Below are 22,425 nucleotides of genomic sequence, written 5' to 3'. Positions count from 1 at the left end.
TATGTTTGACACATAATAATGAACTTTGTATCGTGTAAAAGATACCCATCTTCACAATATGAGCATTGCTGAGACAGACTTGCATGTTCAGAATAATTCTCCCAATATCTGTACTGTTTTCATTAAGACATTTTTCTGCCATGGTTATATTCAAGAACATAATAAGGAATGTAGGACTATTAATACCCCTCATTTTATGGTCCTTTCTTTGAAATGCAATGACATAATGTCCTGATCAGAGTTAGGGTAAAGAATATAGGATGCTTACTTTTATATTAACTTATTTTTCAACCTACAGACTTTTTAAGTCATTGGTCTGCGACCAGCTTTTTTTTTCAGATTTGTAATATTTGTTTCTCTAAAATTCTCATCTAAAAATTATGACATAGTTGCGGTATTCAAGCATGATACAATTACTTCTGGCACATTTACTCTCTGTTATAATAGCAGAAATACCTGTAGTTTCTTTTGTTGTTGTTGTTAACTGCGAAGTCGTGTCCGACCCATCGCGACCGTATGGACAATGTTCCTCCAGGCCTTCCTGTCCTCTACCATCTTCTGGAGTCCATTTAAGCTCACACCTACTGCTTCAGTGACTCCATCCAGCCACCTCATTCTCTGTCGTCCCTTTCTTCTCTTGCCCTCAATCTTTCCCAGCATTAGGCTCTTCTCCAGTGAGTCCTTCCTTCTCATTAGGTGGCCAAAGTATTTGAGTTTCAACTTCAGGATCTGGCCTTCTAAAGAGCAGTCAGGGTTGATCTCCTCTAGGACTGACCAGTTTGATCGCCTTGCAGTCCAAGGGACTTGCAGGAGTCTTCTCCAGCACCATAGCTCAAAGGCCTCAATTCTTTGGCGCTCGGCCTTTCTTATGGTCCAACTTTCACTACCATACATTGCAACTGGGAAGACCATAGCCTTGACTATATGCACTTGTTGGCAGGGTGATGTCTCTGCTTTTTAGTGTGCTGTCTAGATTTGTCATGGCTTTCCTCGTGAGGAGCAAGCGTCTTTTAATTTCTTGGCTACAGTCTCCATCTGCAGTGATCTTGGAGCCCAGGAAAATAAAATCTGTCACTACCTCCATTTCTTCCCCATCTATTTGCCAGGAATTGAGAGGGACAGATGCCATGATCTTAGTTTTCTTAATGTTAAGTTTCAAGCCAACTTTTGCACTCTCCTTCTTCACCCGCAACAAGAGGCTCTTTAGTTCTTCTTCACTTTCTGCCATTAGAGTGGTATCATCTGCATATCTTAGGTTGTTGATATTTCTTCCGGCAATCTTAATTCCAACTTTTGATTCATCTAGCCCTGCCTTTCTCATGATGTGCTCTGCATATAAGTTAAATAGGCAGGGCGACAGTATACAGCCTTGTCGGACTCCTTTCCCAATTTTGAACCAATCAGTGGTTCCGTGTCCAGTTCTCACTGTTGCTTCTTGGCCCACATATAGGTTTCTCAAGAGACAAATAAGATGGTCTGGTACGCTCATCTCTTTAAGAACTTGCCACAGTTTGTTATGATCCACACAATCAAAGGCTTTAGCATAGTCAATGAAGCAGAAGTAGATGTTTTTCTGGAACTCCCTAGCTTTCTCCATGATCCAGCGTATGTTGGTAATTTGATCTCCAGTTCCTCTGCCTCTTCGAAATCCTGCTTGTACTTCTGGTAGTTCTCGATCCACATACTGTTGGAGTCTAGCTTATAGGATTTTAAGCATAACTTTACTAGCATGAGAAATGAGTGCAATGGTGCGATAGTTTGAACATTCTTTGGCACTGCCTTTCTTTGGAATTGGAATGTAAACTGATCTTTCCCAATCCTGTGGCCACTGTTGAGTTTTCCAAATTTGCTGGCAAATTGAGTGTAGCACTTTTACTGCATCGTCTTTTAAGATTTTGAATAGCTCAGCTGGAATACTGTCACCTCCACTACCTTTGTTGTTGCTCAGCTTTTCTAAGGCCCACTTCACTTCACATTCTAGGATGTCTAGCTTGAGGTCAGTGACCACCTCATTGTGATTGTCAGGGACGTTAAGCTCATTCTTGTATAGTTCTGTGTAATTTTGCCACCACTTCTTAATCTCTTCTGCCTCTGTTAGGTCCCTGCCATTTTGGTCCTTTATCATGCCCATTTTTGCATGAAACGTTCCCTTCATCTCTCCAATTTTCTTGAAAAGATCTCTGGTCCTCCCTATTCTATTGTTTTCTTCTATTTGTTTGCACTGTTCATTTAAGAAGGCATTCTTATCTCTTCTAACTATTCTCTGGAATTCTGCATTCAATTGGGAGTATCTTTCTTTTTCTCCCTTGCCTTTCGCTTTCCTCCTTTCCTCAGCTATTTGCAAAGCTTCCTCAGACAGCCATTTTGCTTTCTTGCATTTCTTTTTCTTTGGGATGGTTTTGGATGCTACCTGTTGTACAGTGTTGCGAACCTCTGTCCATAGTTCTTCAGGCACTCTGTCTATCAGATCTAATTCCTTAAATCTATTTGTCACCTCTACTGTATATTCAACAGGGATATGATTTAATTCATACCTGAGTGGCCTAGTGCTTTTCCCTCCTTTCTTCAGTTTAAGCCTAAACTTTGCAATGAGAAGCTCATGGTCTGAGCCACAGTCAGCTCCTGGTCTTTTTTACTGACTGTATAGAGCTTCTCCATCTTTGGCTGCAGAGCGTATAGTCAATCTGATTTCTGTGTTGACCGTCTGGTGATGTCCATGTGTAGAGCCGTCTCTTGGGTTGTTGGAAAAGAGTGTTTGCTATGACCATCGTATTCTCTTGACAAAATTCTATCAGCCTGTGCCCTGCTTCATTTTGTACTCCAAGGCCAAACTCGCCTGTTATTCTGGTTATCTTTTGGCTTCCTACTTTAGCATTCCAATCCCCCATGATGATAAGGAAATCTTTTTTGGTGTTCTATAAGGTGCTGTAGGGCTTCATAGAACCGGTCAATTTCATCCTCTTCAGCACCGGTGGTTGGGGCATAGACTTGGACTACTGTGATATTGAATGGTTTGCCTTGGATTCAAACTGAGATCATTCTGTCATTTTGAGGATTGTATCCCAGTATTGCTTTTCCTACTCTTTTTTTTAAAAATTCCATTTATATCCCGCCCTTTTCCGAAGACTCCGGGCGGCTTACAAGCTTAGCAGTAGCCTTCATTCTATGTATATGCCTGCTTATTAGGGCTTTCACACACACCCCAAGCGGCATTATTACAAAGTCAGCTTACTGCCCCCAACAATCTGGGTCCTCATTTTACCTACCTCGGAAGGATGGAAGGCTGAGTCAACCTTGAGCCTGGTGGGATGCGAACCTGCACTAATTGCAGGCAGCTGGTGTTATATAAGGAGGCATTAGCCCACTGCTCCACCAAGGCTCTTTTATTGACTATAAAGGCTACTCCATTTCTTCTGAGGGATTCTTGCCCGCAGTAGTATACTTGATGGTCATCTGAATTAAATTCACCCATTCCTGTCCATTTTAGTTCGCTGATACCTAAGATGTCGATGTTCAGTCTTGTCATCTCTTGTTTGACCACGTCCAGCTTTCCTTGATTCATGGATCTTACATTCCAGGTTCCTATGGAGAAAAAATCTTTACAGCATCGGACTTTCCTTTCACCACCAGACACATCCACAGCTGAGCGTCCTTTCGGCTTTGGCCCAGTCGCTTCATTCTTTCTGGCGCTACTAGTACTAGCCCTCTGCTCTTCCCCAGTAGCATATTGGACGCCTTCCGACCTGAGGGGCTCATCTTCCAGCGTCATATTTTGCCTTTTGGTACTGTCCATAGGGTTTTCATGGCAAAGATGCTGGAGTGGGTTGCCATTTCCTTCTCCAGTGGATCACGTTTTGTCAGAACTCTCTGCTATGGCCTGTCCGTCTTGGGTGGCCCTGCACGGCATAGCTCATAACTTCATTGAATTATGCAAGCCCCTTCGCCACGACAAGGCAGTAATCCATGAAGGGGGTAGTTTCTTTAGTCCAGGTATAATTTAGTCAACATGTAACACTGCATTTTATACTACTTACCTAGTATTATAGCCCAAGTCTAAATGTATTTCTCATAAGTAAAAACTTGAAGTAGCTAGACATGCTTAGGATCATGCTGTAGACAAGGATGTCACCTCTGCTTTTTTATTTTAGTTCTACGAGCTTTGAAGAGAAATATCAGACAGGATGAGAAAACAATAGGCTCGAAAATTTAAAGCCTTATAAAATAGGGTCTTTTGCTAATGCTTTAACCTGGATTATACAAGAACCCAAGAATGGTACAGAATGTTTAATGAAGAAACTAAAAGAGTTTGGTGCATTAGCTGGATTTAAAATAAATTAAGCAAAGAAGAAAAATGTCAAATAAAACTATGACCATGCTTGATCCAGAAGCCCTGATGAATAAAACAGGTTTTAAAATTGGGAAGAAGGTTAAATACTTGCGGGTTATATTGAACTGTATATGGAACTGTACAGGTGAAACTCGAAAAATTAGAATATTGTGCAAAAGTTCATTTATTTCAGTAATGCAACTTAAAAGGGGAAACTAATATATGAGACAGACTCATTACATGCAAAGCAAGATAGTTCAAGCCGTGATTTGTCACAATTGTGATGATTAAATTTTAATTTTAATTTAATTTTAATTTTAATTTGTTTAATTGTGGGCTAGTCTTATTTAATTCTATTTTAAAGTGTACTTATTTGTATTGTTTTAACTCGCCTGGAGAGGAAGCATCCTGGTCTTCCATAACACCTCAGCAGTGCCACAGGCTGATAGCTTCCTTGCCACGCCGCACTGAGGCAGTAATTGCTGCAAAAGGGGTCCAAACCAAGTACTGAGTACATATGCATGCTTATACTTTTCAGAGGTACGATATTGTTCTATGTACACTCCTTGTTTTATTGATTGCATGTAATATTCTAATTTTCTGAGATTGTGGATTTGGTTTTTCATGAGCTGTACGCCATAATCATCACAATTATGACAAATCACGGCTTGAACTATCTTGCTTTGCATGTAATGAATCTATCTCATATATTAGTTTCCCCTTTTAAGTTGCATTACTGAAATAAATGAACTTTTGCACGATATTCTAATTTTTCGAGTATCACCTGTATGTTATTTCAGAAAAATTATCTCAAAATATGGAAGGGCATTATTTAAATGGGGGAAAACTCCAGTTGTCATTGCTGGGTGAAATTGCAATGATTAGGATGAAGGTATTAACCAGGATGTTATTTTTATTCCAGACAGTACTATACTCCTAATGCAAAAAATATCTCTAGTATGTATGGCAGGTCAAAAAAACTAATAATTAAATACAAATTGCTGCAAGATGCTAAAGAAAGAGATGGTTTATGTCTACTTGTTTTAAAATTGTGCTTTGCTGCTTGTTGTCTGGTATGAATAATGGAATGGGTCACTCTAAAAAACATTCTAACTTGAAACATAATTTTGTAATGTGTATCTTTTTGGCTTTCAGGATTGTATCCCTCTTTCGCAAATACTTGGATCAGTATAAGCCGTTCGAGCTTTTCAGAGTGACAAATGTGCTAGCCATGCTGCATTGGCCCAAATCTGACATATATTCCAAATTACAACAATTGTCAATCTGGTAAGGAAGTACATTTCCCCCCCCCCCCCAGCACATCTATATACTCAATCTATTAATCCGGACTTGTGTTTCATGGGGTTAGAAACATTAAATGAGCATAAGGGAATATAAAATGGCGAATCTGTTCAGACTTTCTAGGAAACCTGTACATCACAGCTAAGCACTAATGAAATATAGGTCTGATTTCAAAAAGTGACCAGAACTGCACAGGTCTGTAAATTTATTACAGCTTTGCAATTAAGTGCAATTAAGAACACTTGCCCTGTAGAAATGTTTATTATTCTGTGAACTTATTTGATATTAGCTCACTAGCTAACTCAGCAGCTCCTAACATCCTCTATACCCCGCACTCCTAGAACTCTTCTGATATATTCTCGCACCCCTTACAAAAGTTTGAAATAACAGCAACGAATTATGCGTATACACTATAATTTTGAAAACCCAAGTTTTCGCACCCCCGATTGGGAACCCCTGAGCTAACTCATACAATATTTGGAAAATAAATTATTTCTAACAATTTTTTATTTTCAAAAAAACTTGTAGTGACAGCTCTTTGAAAAATAAAATGAAGATTTTGAACCCAACTTCCAATGCATGTTGTATTAAAGTAGGGTTCAAATAGACTGACTCACCTGGAAAGTTCTGTTTGAACTTCCAAGTGTTTGTGATGTACATGAACAAACCACGTTCCACTCCATTCATGCCCCTGTATCATTTCTCTTCTCTTTGAGTAGAATCTACCTAAACGTCCCTCTGTTGATCAAAACTGCTGATGGATGGATGGATAGATGATAAGATAGATAGATCATTAGTAGGTAAGTTTAGGGACCAGCAATGTTTAGAAAACAGTTTCCATTGACAGAAGGGCATAACTTAGATATCACATTTATCTTCTATTATCTGTTTCCATTAGGAGTGCAGTTTGAATTAGTTAATGTGTAGCTTTATTTATATGTAGGGACGCGGTGGCTCAGTGGGTTAGGACGCTGAGCTTGTCAATCAGATGGTCGGCAGTTTGGCGGGTTGAATCCCGAGTGCCGCGTAACAGAGTGAGCGCCTGTTACTCGTCCCAGCTTCTGCCAACCTAGCAGTTCGAAAGCACGTAAAAAATGCAAGTAGAAAAATGGACCACTACGGTGGGAAGGTAACAGGGTTCCGTGCGCTTTTGGCGTCTAGTCATGCCGGCCACATGACCACGGATACGTCCTCCGACAAGCGCTGGCTCTTCGGCTTTGAAACAGAGATGAGCACCGGTCCCTAGAGTTGGAAATGACTAGCACGCATGTGCGGGGGAACCTTTACCTTTTAACCTTATTTATATGTATCATTAAAAAAAGATAAAGGTTCCCCCGTACATGCGTGCTAGCTGTTTCCGACTCTAGGGGCCGGTGCTCATCTCCGTTTCAAAGCCGAAGAGCCAGCGCTTGTCCGAGGACGTCTCCGCGGTCATGTGGCTGGCATGACTAGACGCCAAAGGCGCACGGAACGCTGTTACCTTCCCACCGTAGTGGTCCCTATTTTTCTACTTGCATTTTTACGTGCTTTCGAACTGCTAGGTTGCAATTTTAAACAGATGTTTGTTGATAGAATGCGTCTTTCGTTTGTAAAATTAATGCTCTGAACAATAAATGTGTATTATCTGAAAATACAGAACATGCACTTAGTCAAACATATTGTTTTTATCTTTATGACTTTAATAGATATATTAATTAAATTCTTAGCTAAGATTCATAGAATTAATGGTTTAAATTATCTAATAAAAGTTTAATACTGTTGGTTGCTTATTTTTTTGTTCTTTGGTTCCAGTTTTCTAGCATAACTGTGAGAGTACCGGTAGTCCTCAGCATATTTTAATAAGTATGCATGTGATCTAACTGAAAACATGTAAAAACGTATGGTACACATATATCTTGTACATTCATTTTTTTAATTAATGGTCCCTTATTTATTTAATGGATTTTTGTTGTTTCAATTCCAGCCAGTTACAAGTTAAGAGATTCCCCGCTGATATTCTAATGCTGGTTCATGTTCTTTCTAACCTTCCTTCTCCTTATGTGGATGAAGCTGTAGTTACTCAAATTGATGCCATCATACCTCAGTGCCGTCTGAATCAGCTCAGTCGCTTTACCATAGATCTCCTAAAATGGATGAAACATCAGAAGCCAAATCAGAAAAGCTATTCTGGACCATACGGGTCACTTTTGCAAAAAATTAACAGTTGCGCCTTTCAGAGACTTGAGAAAATAAACAATTTGGATATTTTGCTGAAGGAATTCAGATACATACATGGAAAATGGTTTCAAGAAGTGCTTCTCGAGAAGACCATAGTTACTTTACATCAGTTGAGAGATCAGATTACATGGTCAAATGTAGTGACGTTTGCATCCTTTCTCATTGGAACCAACTACCGCTGTACACTATTACTTGACAGAATAGCTGCGGTTACCACTGAACATATCGACCAGGTACAAATGATATCATGTATCTCTCTTGCGAATGATGAAATGAGCCATGCGCAGTGAGGGAAGGGCTGCAGTAGAGCATCTACTGTACACACTGAAGGTTCAGTTGTGGCACCCAAATTGCGTCTAAGGGCTCCTACTGGTTATGTGAAAAATGTGGGCTTGGTGCCCAAAGAATATGATTTGTTAGAAGGCAGTGTCATACATTGTTCTCACTCTAACAGTGGGAGCATTCAAACAATGGAACAGCTTGCCTTCAATGGAACAGCTGCTCCATCACTGGAGGCTTTTAAAAAGAGACCTGATAACCATTTGTCTGACATGGTATAGGCCGGTCTCCTGCTTAAGCAGGGGGTTGGACTAGAAGACCTCCAAGGTCCCTTCCAACTCTTTTGTTCTATTTCCACATTCCTGGTACAATCTTGTTTTTTTCTAATTCCAGCTATACAGTACCATACCTATTTATATTTCTGTGCTGTTCTTTTTATGCTTTTTAAAAACTTTTAATTTGTACTTTCTTGAATTGTCAGAGCTCCTCTTTTAAATCGTGTTTAATACAGATTGTGCATTGATTCTAAATAATTTAAAATATATTTTAGTTCAGAAATACATATATTACAGATGGTACGAGGAGCATTTTTGCAGAATATGTTGAATATACAGGCAGTGTATTGGACGTATGACTACAAGTGAGCTCAAAATTTTTGTTGCTAAGTGAGACGTTTGTTAATTGAATTTTGCCCCATTTTACGACCTTCCTTGCCACATTTGATAAGTGAACCACTGCAGTTAAGTTAGTAAACACGGTTGTAAAATGAATCTGGCTTCCCCCTTGACTTTGCTTCTCGGAAGGTTTGCAAAAGGTGGATCACATGACCCTGGGACACTGTACCTGTCACAAATATGAGTCAGTTGCCAAGTGTCTGATCTTATGACCATGGGGATGCTTCAGTGGTCTTAAGTATGAAAAATGCTCAAAAGTCACTTTTCCCGGTGTCATTGTAACTTTAAATGGTCACTAAATGGAACTGTTGTAAGTCGAGCACTACCTGTATACAACCTCAAATAATGATTATTTGGTTTTTTTAAAAAAGAATATATATAAAAATGTGGGGTGGCTAATTGAAATGAAATCAGTGGAAACCGAATGTGTATAGTCCTGATTTCATAGATTTTCATTTTAATGGTACCCAAAGTTACATATTAGTGTGTGGCAAAAGTAGGTGTAACTGGTGGGGCCTCCTTGTGCAGCCAGAACTTCATGTAAACATTTCCAATATCTGCTGCTTAGTCCTGCATATCGGATTGGAAGAATTTAGCCCATTTCTCCTTACAGAACAGCTGCAATTCAGAGATATTGGTGGCCTCCTCACATGAACGGCTCGCTTCAGGTCCTCCCAAATCATTACTCTAGGATTGAAGTCATGACTTTGACCATTTCAACACATTTAATCATTCTATGATGATACATCTTATTGTTTGGGGTCATTGTTTTACTACATGTCCCACTTTCTCTTGAGCTTTGGCTCACTATCAGATGCCTGATAGTTTTATATAGAATTTGCTTGTACAGGTGAAACTCGAAAAATTAGAACATCGTGCAAAAGTTCATTTATTTCAGTAATGCAACTTAAAAGGGGAAACTAATATACGAGATAGACTCATTACATGTAAAGCAAGATAGTTCAAGCCGTGATTTGTGATAATTGTGATGATTATGGCATACAGCTCATGAAAACCCCAAATCCACAATCTCAGAAAATTAGAATATTGTGAAAAGGTGCAATATTCTAGGCTCAAAGTGTCCCACTCTAATCAGCTAATTAGGCCATAACACCTGCAAAGGGTTCCTGAGCCTTTAAACGGTCTCTCAGTCTGGTTCAGTAGGAATCACAATCATGGGGAAGACTGCTGACCTGACAGTTGTGCAGAAAGCCATCATTAACACCCTCCATAAGGAGGGAAAGCCTCAAAAGGCAATTGCAAAAGAAGTGGGATGTTCCCAAAGTGCTGTATCAAAGCACATTATAGAAAGTTATGTGGAAGGGAAAAGCGTGGAAGAAAAAGATGCACAAGCAGCAGGGATGACGGCAGCCTGGAGAGGATTGTCAAGAAAAGGCCATTCAAAAGTGTTGGGGACTTTCACAAGGAGTGGACTGAGGCTGGAGTCAGTGCATCAAGAGCCACCACACACAGACGGATCCTGGACATGGGCTTCAAATGTCGTATTCCTCTTGTCAAGCCGCTCCTGAACAACAAACAACGTCAGAAGCGTCTTACCTGAGCTAAAGAAAAACAGACCTGGTCTGTTGCTCAGTGGTCCAAAGTCCTCTTTTCTGATGAGAGCAACTTTTGCATCTCATTTGGAAACCAAGGACCCAGAGTCTGGAGGAAGAATGGAGAGGCACACATTACGAGATGCTTGAAGTCCAAACCAAGTACTGAGTACATATGCATGCTTATACTTTTCAGATGTCCGATATTGTTCTATGTACACTCCTTGTTTTATTGATTGCATGTAATATTCTAATTTTCTGAGATTGTGGATTTGGGGTTTTCATGAGCTGTACGCCATAATCATCACAATTATGACAAATCACGGCTTGAACTATCTTGCTTTGCATGTAATGAGTCTATCTCATATATTAGTTTCCCCTTTTAAGTTGCATTACTGAAATAAATGAACTTTTGCACGATATTCTAATTTTTCGAGTTTCACCTGTATAATTCAGAATTTGTAATCCCATCAATGATGGCAAGCCATTTTGGTACAGAGGCAGCAAAGCAAACCCAGACTGTGAAATTTCCTTCGCTGTATTTCACAGATGAGATAAGAATATTCTGTATTCTTTGTATTCTTTATTGGCCAAGTGTGATTGGACACACAAGAATATTCTTTATATTCTTTATTGGCCAAGTGTGATTGGGCACACAAGAAATTTGTTTCTGGTGCATAAGCTCTCTGTACATAAAGTCCACAAAGTGATAAGTCATAGATCATAAATCATAAGATACAATCATAAATCATAAGATACAAACAAGTGATAAATCATAAGGTATCAATAGAAGAAGGTAGTAGGAAAAATAAGATGAGAAATATGAGAAGATGAGAAGGATAATAACAATACAACCCTACTACATGGATAAATATCTTACGCACTTTTCATTCATGCCAAAAAGTTCACCGAACTTTTTTCCACAACATCCTTTTGGCTTATCCACTTTTGCAAACTGTAGACTAGCACCAATGTTTATTTAGTTTTTGGAGAGTACTGACATGCACACCGTTGATTAGTGTTCTGATGTTGGTCTCATGAACGCTGACATTTGCCAATGCAAGAAAGGCCTTTAGTTACTCTCGGGTTCTTTAAGATTTCCCAGACTACTATAGGTCTTGCTGTTGATATGATCTTGATCGGTCAACCACTGGGGTAGGGTGGGGGGTAGCATTGGTGTTTAATTGTCTCCATTGGTACACAATCTAATTAACAGTGAATTGATAGGATCTAAACGCTTTGGAAATAGTTTGGTAGCTTTCTTCAGTGAGCATCAACAGCTGTTTTTCAGCAATTTAGAAATCCGTTTTGTTCAAGCTATGACACACTTCCATATAGCTGTGCTATGAAAATCAGACGTTGATGATGAATAGCCTGAATTCTCTTTAAATAAGACAGGGCTTCCCATACTCATACCTGATTATCATCCCAAAATTAGAGTCAGGAGATTGAAACTACTCACTTTCAATTTTCCTTCAATAGTCGTAGAGCAGGGGAGTCAAGCCCGATCACGTCGCGGGCCGTATCATGACATATCGGGAGTTTCTTTGCCTTTTTGGGGCCAGAGTGGGTGTGGCCTTTGTGAGCTACCTGTTCTGTACCAGCCTGCTACCGGCCTTGCAGAAAAGGCAACTCCTTTACAGACGGCAAAAGGCTGGAATACGTCTGCCAAATTTATTACAAAAACAAACAAAACATGAAACAAGATACCGGAGCTTTGAAACACTATCGGAGCGGTTGCTTTCAGCAAACCAGCCCTCCCCAAACATTCCCTTTATAAAGAGTTCAGGGCGTGGCCTCTCTCTGCCTCCTTCCGAGAAGTCCCACAGCCTTCCTCTGCTTGCTCCTACTTGACTGCCTCCTGAACAGGGCCAGCTGTGGGTCATCTTCATCCACACTGTCAGGCTCACACAGCTGGGTCTCCACCAGGTAGGAGGGGCCTGGCTGGGGGCTCTGCGGAGCCTCAAAGCCATCATCAGCAAGTTCTTCAACACCCCCCTCCTCCCCCTCATCTGAGTCATCCGACCCAACTGCCGAACCCACAGGCTTACGATGGTTAGGGTGAGGTTTTCTGTTTAGGTTTAGTTCAGAATTGTCCTCTGAAGCTAGGTGCCCAGGTTTTGCTGGGGTTGGGCTTCTGTTTATAAAACAAATTTCTATACCTTTTGTTGAGGCGCCACATCTATAGCGACAGATACTTAGTTAAATCTTATATGGATTAGTATAACCTGGCAGTAGCTTGTGAAAAATGCTCAAGACTATATTGCAGGTAAGCAGTGGACCTGATTAGAAAATTATAGCTCTCTCATTACAGTAGCTTCTTGAGCTACCCTGTTTCTGTTTCAGAGCATAATTAAAAGTGCTAGAAGTATCCAAGTTTCTTGGGACCAGAATATTTGAAAAACTCTTCTCCCCTGGGTTTTAAGAAGTCTTGGGAGAGGTGGATGAGTGGTTGTTTTTTGAATGTTACACAAAACTGGCAAAAACAGATCAGCTGATTTCTCCTATTTTCCTTTCTCTAGATTTATTATTCAGAAGTACATGTTATTCTTGCTCTGTTTTCTTTATTTAATTATGAACCTCCTGAAGCTGAGAAATTTTTTGAGGCTTGCATTAATCACACCAGTCTTCACTTGGGTAAGTTTGTTATCAAAATGATTGTCAGATCACATTTTTTCTGGAAGTGACAATTCTCAACATGCAAAGAAAAGGTCGAACTGTAAACACTTCTGTTTCTGTCTCTTTCTGAGAAAGCAAGCAAGCAAATATATTTATTTGGGCTCTTTCATTGTTTTCATAGAGAATATTCTAATTTCTGAGTGTTATTAAAGAGGAAATTTAAAGAGCCAGCCCTGGTGTGGGCACTGTCCCATTCTATAGCTTTTAAAAAACTACAGTGTTATTTTTGTACTTTTGCAGTGTATAAGTAGGAATACATTAAAATGGTCACTGAAAATAGACCTTTTTTGAGATGAATAATGGCTTTTTCAAAGTGTTTCATCTGGTTATTTTCTCTAAGGATGCTTACAAAGTCGCTCAGTTTTAGAAAATATGTTACAAAAATGCCATAAGCATAAATGCAAAACTGTAAGTTTGTGAAGAAGTAATCAGCTGCAAAGGACTGAGCAAATAAAGGAGTAATATGTACAGGTGAAACTCAAAAAATTAGAATATCGTGCAAAAGTTCATTTATTTCAGTAATGCAACTTAAAAGGGGAAACTAATATATGAGATAGATTCATTACATGCAAAGCAAGATAGTTCAAGCCGTGATTTGTCATAATTGTGATGATTATGGCGTACAGCTCATGAAAACCCCAAATCCACAATGTCAGAAAATTAGAATATTACATGCAATCAATAAAACAAGGAGTGTACATAGAACAATATCGGACCTCTGAAAAGTATAAGCATGCATATGTACTCAGTACTTGGTTTGGGCCCCTTTTGCAGCAATTACTGCCTCAGTGCGGCGTGGCATGGAAGCTATCAGCCTGTGGCACTGCTGAGGTGTTATGGAAGACCAGGATGCTTCAATAGCGGCCTTCAGCTCTTCTGCATTGTTCGGTCTCATGTCTCTCATCTTTTTCTTGGCAATGCCCCATAGATTCTCTATGGGGTTCAGGTCAGGCGAGTTTGCTGCCCAATCAAGCACAGTAATCCCACGGTCATTGAACCAGGTTTTGGTGCTTTTGGCAGTGTGGGCAGGTGCCAAGTCCTGCTGGAAAATGAAGTAAGCACCCCCATAAAGCTCGTCTGCATAAGGAAGCACGAAGTGCTCCAAAATCTCCTGGTAGACGGCTGAGTTGACCCTGGACTTAATGAAGCACAGTGGACCAACACCAGCAGATGACATGGCTCCCCAAATCAACACAGACTGTGGAAACTTCTCACTGGACTTCAAGCATCTCGCAGTGTGTGCCTCTCCATTCTTCCTCCAGACTCTGGGTCCTTGGTTTCCAAATGAGATGCAAAAGTTGCTCTCATCAGAAAAGAGGACTTTGGACCACTGAGCAACAGACCAGGTCTGTTTTTCTTTAGCCCAGGTAAGATGCTTCTGATGTTGTTTGTTGTTCAGGTGCGGCTTGACAAGAGGAATACGACATTTGAAGCCCATGTCCAGGATCCGTCTGTGTGTGGTGGCTCTTGATGCACTGACTCCAGCCTCAGTCCACTCCTTGTGAAAGTCCCCAACACTTTTGAATGGCCTTTTCCTGACAATCCTCTCCAGGCTGCGGTCATCCCTGCTGCTTGTGCACCTTTTTCTTCCACACTTTTCCCTTCCACATAACTTTCTATAATGTGCTTTGATACAGCACTTTGGGAACATCCCACTTCTTTTGCAATTACCTTTTGAGGCTTTCCCTCCTTATGGAGGGTGTCCATGATGGTTTTCTGCACAACTGTCAGGTCAGCAGTCTTCCCCACGATTGTGATTCCTACTGAGAGACCATTTAAAGGCTCAGGAACCCTTTCCAGGTGTTAGGCTTAATTAGCTGATTAGAGTGGGACACTTTGAGCCTAGAATATTGCACCTTTTCACAATATTCTAATTTTTTGAGATTGTGGATTTGGGGTTTTCATGAGCTGTAAGCCATAATCATCACAATTATGACAAATCACGGCTTGAACTATCTTGCTTTGCATGTAATGAGTCTATCTCGTATATTAGTTTCCCCTTTTAAGTTGCATTACTGAAATAAATGAACTTTTGCACGATGTTCTAATTTTTCGAGTTTCACCTGTATATTAAGTATCATTGTTTTTAACATTAGTTACATGGAGAGAATGTGGGTATCAAATCTGTTCTTCTCTTAAACATAAGCCCAATGAACAAAAAGAATAAGGTCCTGCCCTATTGAGTGATATTTGGCATTATGCCCTTTGTTCCATGCTGATTATTCATTATTCATCCATATAATATGATTGGGCTGATGGTAGGATCTTGACAAATAAGTTTAACTTGTTTGTGCCATGCTTGCCTTTTGGTTGTATAGTACATGGTAGAATTATCTTGAATGCATTTAAAAGATTTCTCAGCAACAGTCAGCGCCAATGCTGATGTATCTTGGCTGATGTATCTTGAAGGCCCATTATCTTGGCTTTCCTCAGACATGAATTCCCAATTTCTTAACAATGGATTATTTTGTTTCTGATCTCAAATGTTTTTAGATTATTATAGAACATTTTGGGCATCTTTCCAAAGAAGAGAGGTGCAAATGAATTTTTAATAAATAAAAAACAGAAATTTCGAAAGGGAAAGAAAATGGAAGTGTTATGATGTCGTACAAAATAGGTAACTTCATAGTTTGGAAAATGCATAGAGATTTCAAAACTGAGAAGAAGAATTAAAAACTTTACTAAAACAATTTCAGAACTGATATTGTTCCTTTCATTCTTTACACTGATTGTATGACATCTAATCTTAATAACTTGACAGAATATGAAACTAAAAACATTGCTACAATAAAACAATTAACAATAAGTAAGGTTGTGAAATATATTATTTCTACTCCCATCTAAATTTTTTAAAAATGCTAAGTATTTAGCTCTCAGGAAGCCAGGTAATGTTAAGCAAATCAATGTTCTCAACTATATTCAATTTGTATATTTCTATCAGAATTTGGGGTCCTTAGAGAGTTTATATTTCCTGTTTGCTGTACCACTTCTAGATAAATAAATTTGTAATATTATGCGCTAATCTATTTATTTTGTACAGAACATTTTGAACCTTCTCTTCTTGTCTGGCTTGGTTTCGCTTTGGCTTCTGCTGGGTATTTTCCACAGAACGTGATAAAGGCTATATTTAACATTGAATTTCTCTCCAAATTGGATGCTGAGCTTCAAAGTTAGTGCTAATTTCTATTTTTTGATAGGTTTCATGAATAACTTGTATTTTAAAGAATGTAGTCTTGGGCCTTACTAAAGTATTCAACTCTTGGGAAAGAAAGATTTTTTTAAAAAAAAAGACTACTCCAAATAAAGTACTGTACAGTACTTTTGTGCATTAACTTGATAGTAAATGATGTTAAATATTAAAAGGGTCTACTAAGGAGATTCTCAGCCATCCAGGTCATGGTTGTCCCAAAGGTGCTTTCTCAGGAGGCAACTGGACTTTCTTGTTTTTCTTTGAAGACGTTTTGCTTCTCATCCAAGAAGCTTCTTCAGCTCTGATTGGATGGCGAGGAACGGAAGGATTTATACTCCTTGCAGGCAGTGGTCATTTGCAATTTTTTAGAGAGTCGTTGAGGCCATTTGGAGGTTTACTTGTGTCCTCAGGGTTACCTGAGTAGTGCAAATGTGTGTGGTGGAGCTTCTTGGCTGCAGGATGTTTTCTGCCCTGTGTCCCTTCACTGTTGAAGATTCTCCGTAGACATTGAGCTGTGCGCTTTGTGATGAACACCTTTTCAATGGTGCGGGAGTATGAATGGATTTCCAGAAAACATTGCAGACTACAGGGAGCAATTGTGCTTCAGTCTGAGGTGCAAACAACACAGACTCATCGCCAACAGCCTGGGCCTGTCTTCAACAGTGAAGGGACACAGGGCAGAAAACATCCTACAGCCAAGAAGGCCCCACACACATTTGCACCTCCAAATGGCCTCAACGACTCTCTTAAAAAGAATGCAAACGACCAGCTGTCTGCAAGGAATTTAAATCTTTCTATTCCCCACCATCCAGTCAGAGCTAAAGAAGCTTCTTGGATGAGAAGCAAAAAGTTGTCAACGAAAAACAAGGAAGTCCAGTTGCCTCCTGAGAAAGCACCTTTGGGACAAATATTAGAAGGGTTTTTCCTACATCAGTAATTTCTACTCCTGTTGTTATTTAAGTCTTTTAAAAAATACTATGTTAGTCTGGGGATATTCTATATTCTCAGGGTGTGAAAAATGGTCAAAATAGTTTTTGCATATAAAATTGGGTGGACTTTTATATTGTTTGGACTTTCATTGTCCCCACTGGAGTGCATTTTTTACCTACAGTTTTCCCATATATATTTACAGTTTGTTTTTTCAAATAAATCTTTTACATGTATAGATTTAAAAAAATAGGTTGCATCTCAACAATGTTCTTAGTTGAAAAAATTACCTATAACAAAGGAAAAACTTCAAATCACTAGTCATTTTATATATTTGGCCTTTAAGTTTCCCCCATGTTTATCCACACGTTTATCCACACACGGGTAAACAGCTGCTTAATGTTCCATAAATACATTCTGAAAAAACAACAGCCAAATAATAAAAATCAGTTTAATGCTATTTACTTTTGCTACATTTATTTAAATGTAGCTGCCTCCATAGAGGCTCGGCTGTCACCAAGAATTTTCTTCAGAAGCTGATATGAAGTACAACAAAATTGTATAGATTCAGTACTTCCTGAATTTAATTTTTAGACATTGGTTTTGTTTTACTGTCTGTGGAGATTCTCAGTCATCGAGGTCATAGTTGTCCCAAAGATGCTTTTTGACGAAGCAACTGAACTTGTTTTTTGTTGAAGAAATTTCAGTTCTCATCCAAAATGCTTCTCTGATGGCAGAGACAAACCTCCAAGTGGCCTCACTGACTCTCTAAAACAGGGGTGTCAAACTGCCGGCCCAGGGGCCAGATGCTGCGTCATGCTGAAACCGCGTCCACCCCATTGCCGGCAATGGAAAAAAAGTCATGATATGTGGTGACACGTCACGTGATGTTGCAAGTTTGACATCCCTGCTCTAAAAGAATGCAAATGACCAGCTATCTGCAAGAAATACAAATGCTTTCATTCCCCACCATCCAATCAGAGTTGAAGAAGCTTCTTGGATGAGAAGTGAAACGTCTTCAGAAAAAAAAAAAAAAGACGGAAGTCCAGTTGCCTCCTGAAAAAGCATCTTTGGGTTATGTTTTACTCTTAGCTGTTTGTTTCTTATTTCTTATTCTTAAAAACAAGGTGCTGGTTGTTAATTTATGAATTCTTCGATGATACCTGTACTTAGCTATCACAGTGAAGTAAGTAAAATGACACTAATACATTTTTGTGAATTTTTTTGTCTAAAAAATTGCCTTCTTTTTTTTTACTGCAATATTATATTCTAAACATTGCCTTGTTGTGCTTATTTCTTCTGGGTTTTTTTTTAAAAACAGCTCTACCATGGAAAACAGCAAGTAAGTCCACCTTCCAGCTGATGGAGCTGAATCGAGCTGTCTGTTTGGAGTGCCCCGAGCTTCAGATTCCATGGTTTCATAGACGCTTCTGTGAACAGCTGAAGAAAAAAAGTAAATATTTAAAGTTTGGGGCACTTTAATGGCATTAAATATAAGGCTACAATTCCTTTTGAATCATTTTTTTTTACAGAACTGGATTTTATTACTCCTTGGATATGGCAAAATTAGAAGTTAAAGGTCTCCTTTGTCATGTTCAGTCTGCTTCCTTTGGAGAACTGCGATCTTTTAAAAAATGGGCAAAGATGGTGGGAAGCCTCTGATAATACCTAGGCCTTGCCTTTGTGAAATAATAGATGGGGCTTTGTTCTGTCTTCTTTTCATTTCTAATTTGGTGTGTTTGTTTTCTTTGCTGTCTTTCTCCCCCCCCCCCCCAGAGACTGATTTGTCCAGTCTGTTGCAACAGCAGATATATATACTACTTGGAGAAATCCTAGGAAGAAGCCACTATGTCAGATGTTCTGTACTCACTTCTTACTACTATAGAATTGGTGGGTTGTATAAGATTTGTATTGTTTTATTTTATACAAGCCTTGAGAGTTTTGTCTAAATGTTTATGATCTTGCATGAACATGACACTCTTGATTTTAAAACTATGCATGTTTTTCCCCTTGTGAGCAATTCTTTGGCATTTGTCTAACTTTTGCAGCTGCATATCCAAGCTAAAGGGACGCGGTGGCTCAGTGGGTTAGGACGCTGAGCTTGTCGCTCAGAAGGTGGGCAGTTTGGCGGGTCGAATCCCGAGTGCCGCGTAACAGAGTGAGCGCCTGTTATTCGTCCCAGCTTCTGCCAACCTAGCAGTTCGAAAGCACGTAAAAATGCAAGTAGAAAAATAGGGACCACTACGGTGGGAAGGTAACAGCGTTCCGTGTGCCTTTGGCGTCTAGTCATGCCGGCCACATGACCACGGAGATGTCCTCAGACAAGCACTGGCTCTTCGGCTTTGAAACGGAGATGAGTCCCCTAGAGTCGGAAACGACTAGCACGCATGTGCGGGGGAACCTTTACCTTTACCTATCCAAGCTAACCTAAAAGTTCCAGACAGATGCTATATTCATTCAGGCATGCATTCATTCATTCATTTCCCGACATTATTTTTATAACTCAAGGCGGCAAACACACGGTACTCCTGCCTCTTCCTGTTTTCCCCAGAACAGCAACAACCCTGCGAGATGAATAGGGCTGAGGGAAAGTTGACTGGCCCAAGGTCATGGCTTTTCTTGCCTGAGGTGGGATTAGAGCTCACAGACTCCTGACCTGTAGCCTGATACCTTCACCACTGCTCTTTTTCATTGAAGCCCCAAAGTGCTCTGAAGCACCTCATTGCTTTCAAGCACGAATGCTGCACAGCCCTACTTTATGTTATTCTAGTGATGCCTATTTACAAATATTAGTAGGCGTGACTTCAGCTTCAAATTACTGATAGTCATTCATGTCTTTCAGATTTTGAATTTATCGTTGATAAAAACAGGAGACCTGTTGCATATACAGACCAACACATTGCCGTGCTTAATTCAGACAACATAGGTTGTGCTGAAGCTGGTCACTCCTACGGAAAGAAAGGGCTACCACCAGGATTGCAAAGGTGATCATGTTTTTTTTTTAATGTTATAGTAATGCAGGACGCTAAGGGTTTTCACTAGATTTTTCAATTCCAGGCAGTCCTCTGAGCAGGCGATGACACGTTATATTTACAATTTCACTCAAGTGATAATAAGAACAGGGATCTTAATTAGACAGCTGGCTTTTTTTTCCTGTTCACGTATTTATTCGATTTATATAGTTGTCCATCTCACATACGTGACTCTGGGTGCCTTACACAGTCAGATAACAAAAACAAATAAAAATAAACTTCTAAAATAAAAACCACTAAAATAATGAAAACCCTAAAAATAATAATCTGCAGGAGAGTGCAATCCATATATTACTAACAGGGTAACCAACTTGTAGGTTCCAGGCACGATGACAAAAACATGAGCTTCCAAAGGCAAGGTTGTAGGGCCCTATCTAACCTCATGGGGTTATTTTATTCCAAAAGGCAGGTGCAGGGCCCGAGGCGGCTTTCCTTCTGGGTCCTTTTAGATGACCCTCCTTTATTGACGTGACCTATAATATGCCTCTTCTGTTGGACTTGATGGGAAGAGTAGATGTAACTAGGGAAAAGTAGTTCCTCAAATAACCCAGCCCCATGGCATGTAGGGTCATTGTACTTTGCACAATGTACTTACCAGTTCTTTGATGTGAACCCAGAAGCAGACCAGCATCCAGTAAAGCTCACAGAGCAGAGGTATAATCTTATGTTGATCAAGGAGTACACCTACCATTTCTTGAAGGGCAACCTCACTTGACTGTAATCCATTCTGGTGGTGACTAGGGCATGAACGATAGCCTCTGATCAAGGAATGGGGAGAACTGGTGCAGCCTATGGTTTGAAGATAGTCTACCACTTTAATACGTTGATTCACACAAGCACATACATTACTGTATTTTTCAATAATTAATATAATTTAAATAAAATCAGAATACAATCCAAAGGAGACATATGTACTCTAAACTGAACAGATACCCATAGGTTTATCACTCACATAAAATTCATTGCAGAATCAAATCTTACTGAATAATGATGTACTAGTGAGCTTTTATATATGAAATAAAAATAAGCTACTTGCCAATAAAATTACAAAAAATAATATAAGCATCTTCTGAACTATTGGTCCGTAAAGATAATTCTAAAACAACTTTGTGTTCAGTATTATAAAATACTTGTAAGCTGTATTTTTGGTTACATGAAATAAATTTGAAATTGTATTTACTTCAGAATTGCTGTGGAATTCCTTGATTCAGAAGCTTTTTGCAAAAATTCAAATCACGTCAAAGGATACGTTGCCATGAAAAAGCGGCATTTAGAGATTCTCGGTTATCAAGTTGTTCAGGTATCATGTCTCCTCTTTGTAAAAGCTGAATAAAATTTCAGAATTTTCTGCATGATATTTCTTACCATAAATATTCACCTTTTGCCCAAAGGCTGCAACCAACTTTAAAGTACTCGTGTAATTATACATTTGAGGAAAGTAAAAGCAAAGAAATATTAATAACATTTTAATAATGGACCTTCATTTTAATCATATACTTTTCTTTCAGATCCCTCACTATGAATGGAATTCAATGGAATTGTCATCCATGGAAGCAAAGATTGAATATTTAGAAAAGAAAATATTTGAAAAGCTTTGATATCCTAGTGTGGAGAAGAAAAATAAAAAATTTTATATGGACTGTAACATTGGAAATTAATTATTTTCAGCCTTCAATAAACTTATTTTTTTTAAATGAAGACTATTTATGTTGCATATGGAGGTACCCCTATTTGGAATTGCAGAGGGAAAATTGTGCATTGCACAATTACATTTCTTGCATAAGGTGTGACCCTTTTTGGCCAGCCTGACCTGGCAAATTACCTAAGCCGTAGTTATAGCAATTTACTACGCTACACAGCACGTGAGCCTATCCTTGAGGAATGTGTAGAAGTTGCTTTTGGTGTCGAATCTAATAACTAGATGCTGTCTAATACCCAATCTATTATCCTCATGTTGGAAGACTTGTAATAGTTGGTATCTGATGTTGGGCACAATTTAAGGTATGTATTTTCACTGTGAAAGCATGAAGGACTCCTGTTTTGTTATAAAGTTCTCCAGGAATGAAAGGCAGCTGAAGGACCACTCTTAAAGACATTCCACTATTGGCCATTCAGGCAAGAGCTTTCTCATGGAGCTCCCAAGCCATGGAATAGACTGCTGCACTACTATAGTAGCTGCACTACTATTTATTCAGTGTGAACTGAATAAATTCGTAATTATTTATAATGCTAGGTTTACTTTTGT

The 22,425-nt window shown here is 39.3% G+C and overlaps 1 protein-coding gene across 3 annotated transcripts in view; it reads left to right on the top strand.

Annotated features, from left to right (window-relative positions):
* The window catches only part of FASTKD1 (FAST kinase domains 1), a 32,539-nt gene extending 10,511 nt beyond the window's left edge, over window positions 1–22,028 (top strand). For 2 of the 3 annotated variants that reach the window (XM_083365514.1, XM_083365513.1), the window contains exons 7-15: window positions 5,483–5,614; window positions 7,593–8,079; window positions 12,875–12,989; window positions 16,072–16,200; window positions 18,470–18,601; window positions 18,925–19,038; window positions 19,991–20,132; window positions 21,366–21,480; window positions 21,689–22,028. In XM_083365514.1, the coding sequence (XP_083221640.1) occupies window positions 5,483–5,614; window positions 7,593–8,079; window positions 12,875–12,989; window positions 16,072–16,200; window positions 18,470–18,601; window positions 18,925–19,038; window positions 19,991–20,132; window positions 21,366–21,480; window positions 21,689–21,778 (1,456 nt within the window). In that variant the 3' untranslated portion in view covers window positions 21,779–22,028. The remainder of the gene's footprint in view (window positions 1–5,482; window positions 5,615–7,592; window positions 8,080–12,874; window positions 12,990–16,071; window positions 16,201–18,469; window positions 18,602–18,924; window positions 19,039–19,990; window positions 20,133–21,365; window positions 21,481–21,688) is intronic. The other variant, XM_083365515.1, reaches the window with a different exon arrangement.
* Window positions 22,029–22,425: the final 397 nt, after the last annotated feature.

This window comes from Vipera ursinii, assembly GCF_947247035.1.
Source record: "Vipera ursinii genome assembly, chromosome: 1".
Taxonomy (NCBI): domain Eukaryota; kingdom Metazoa; phylum Chordata; class Lepidosauria; order Squamata; family Viperidae; genus Vipera; species Vipera ursinii.
Note: the sequence above shows the minus strand (reverse complement) of the source record. Positions and strands in the feature narration are given on the sequence as shown.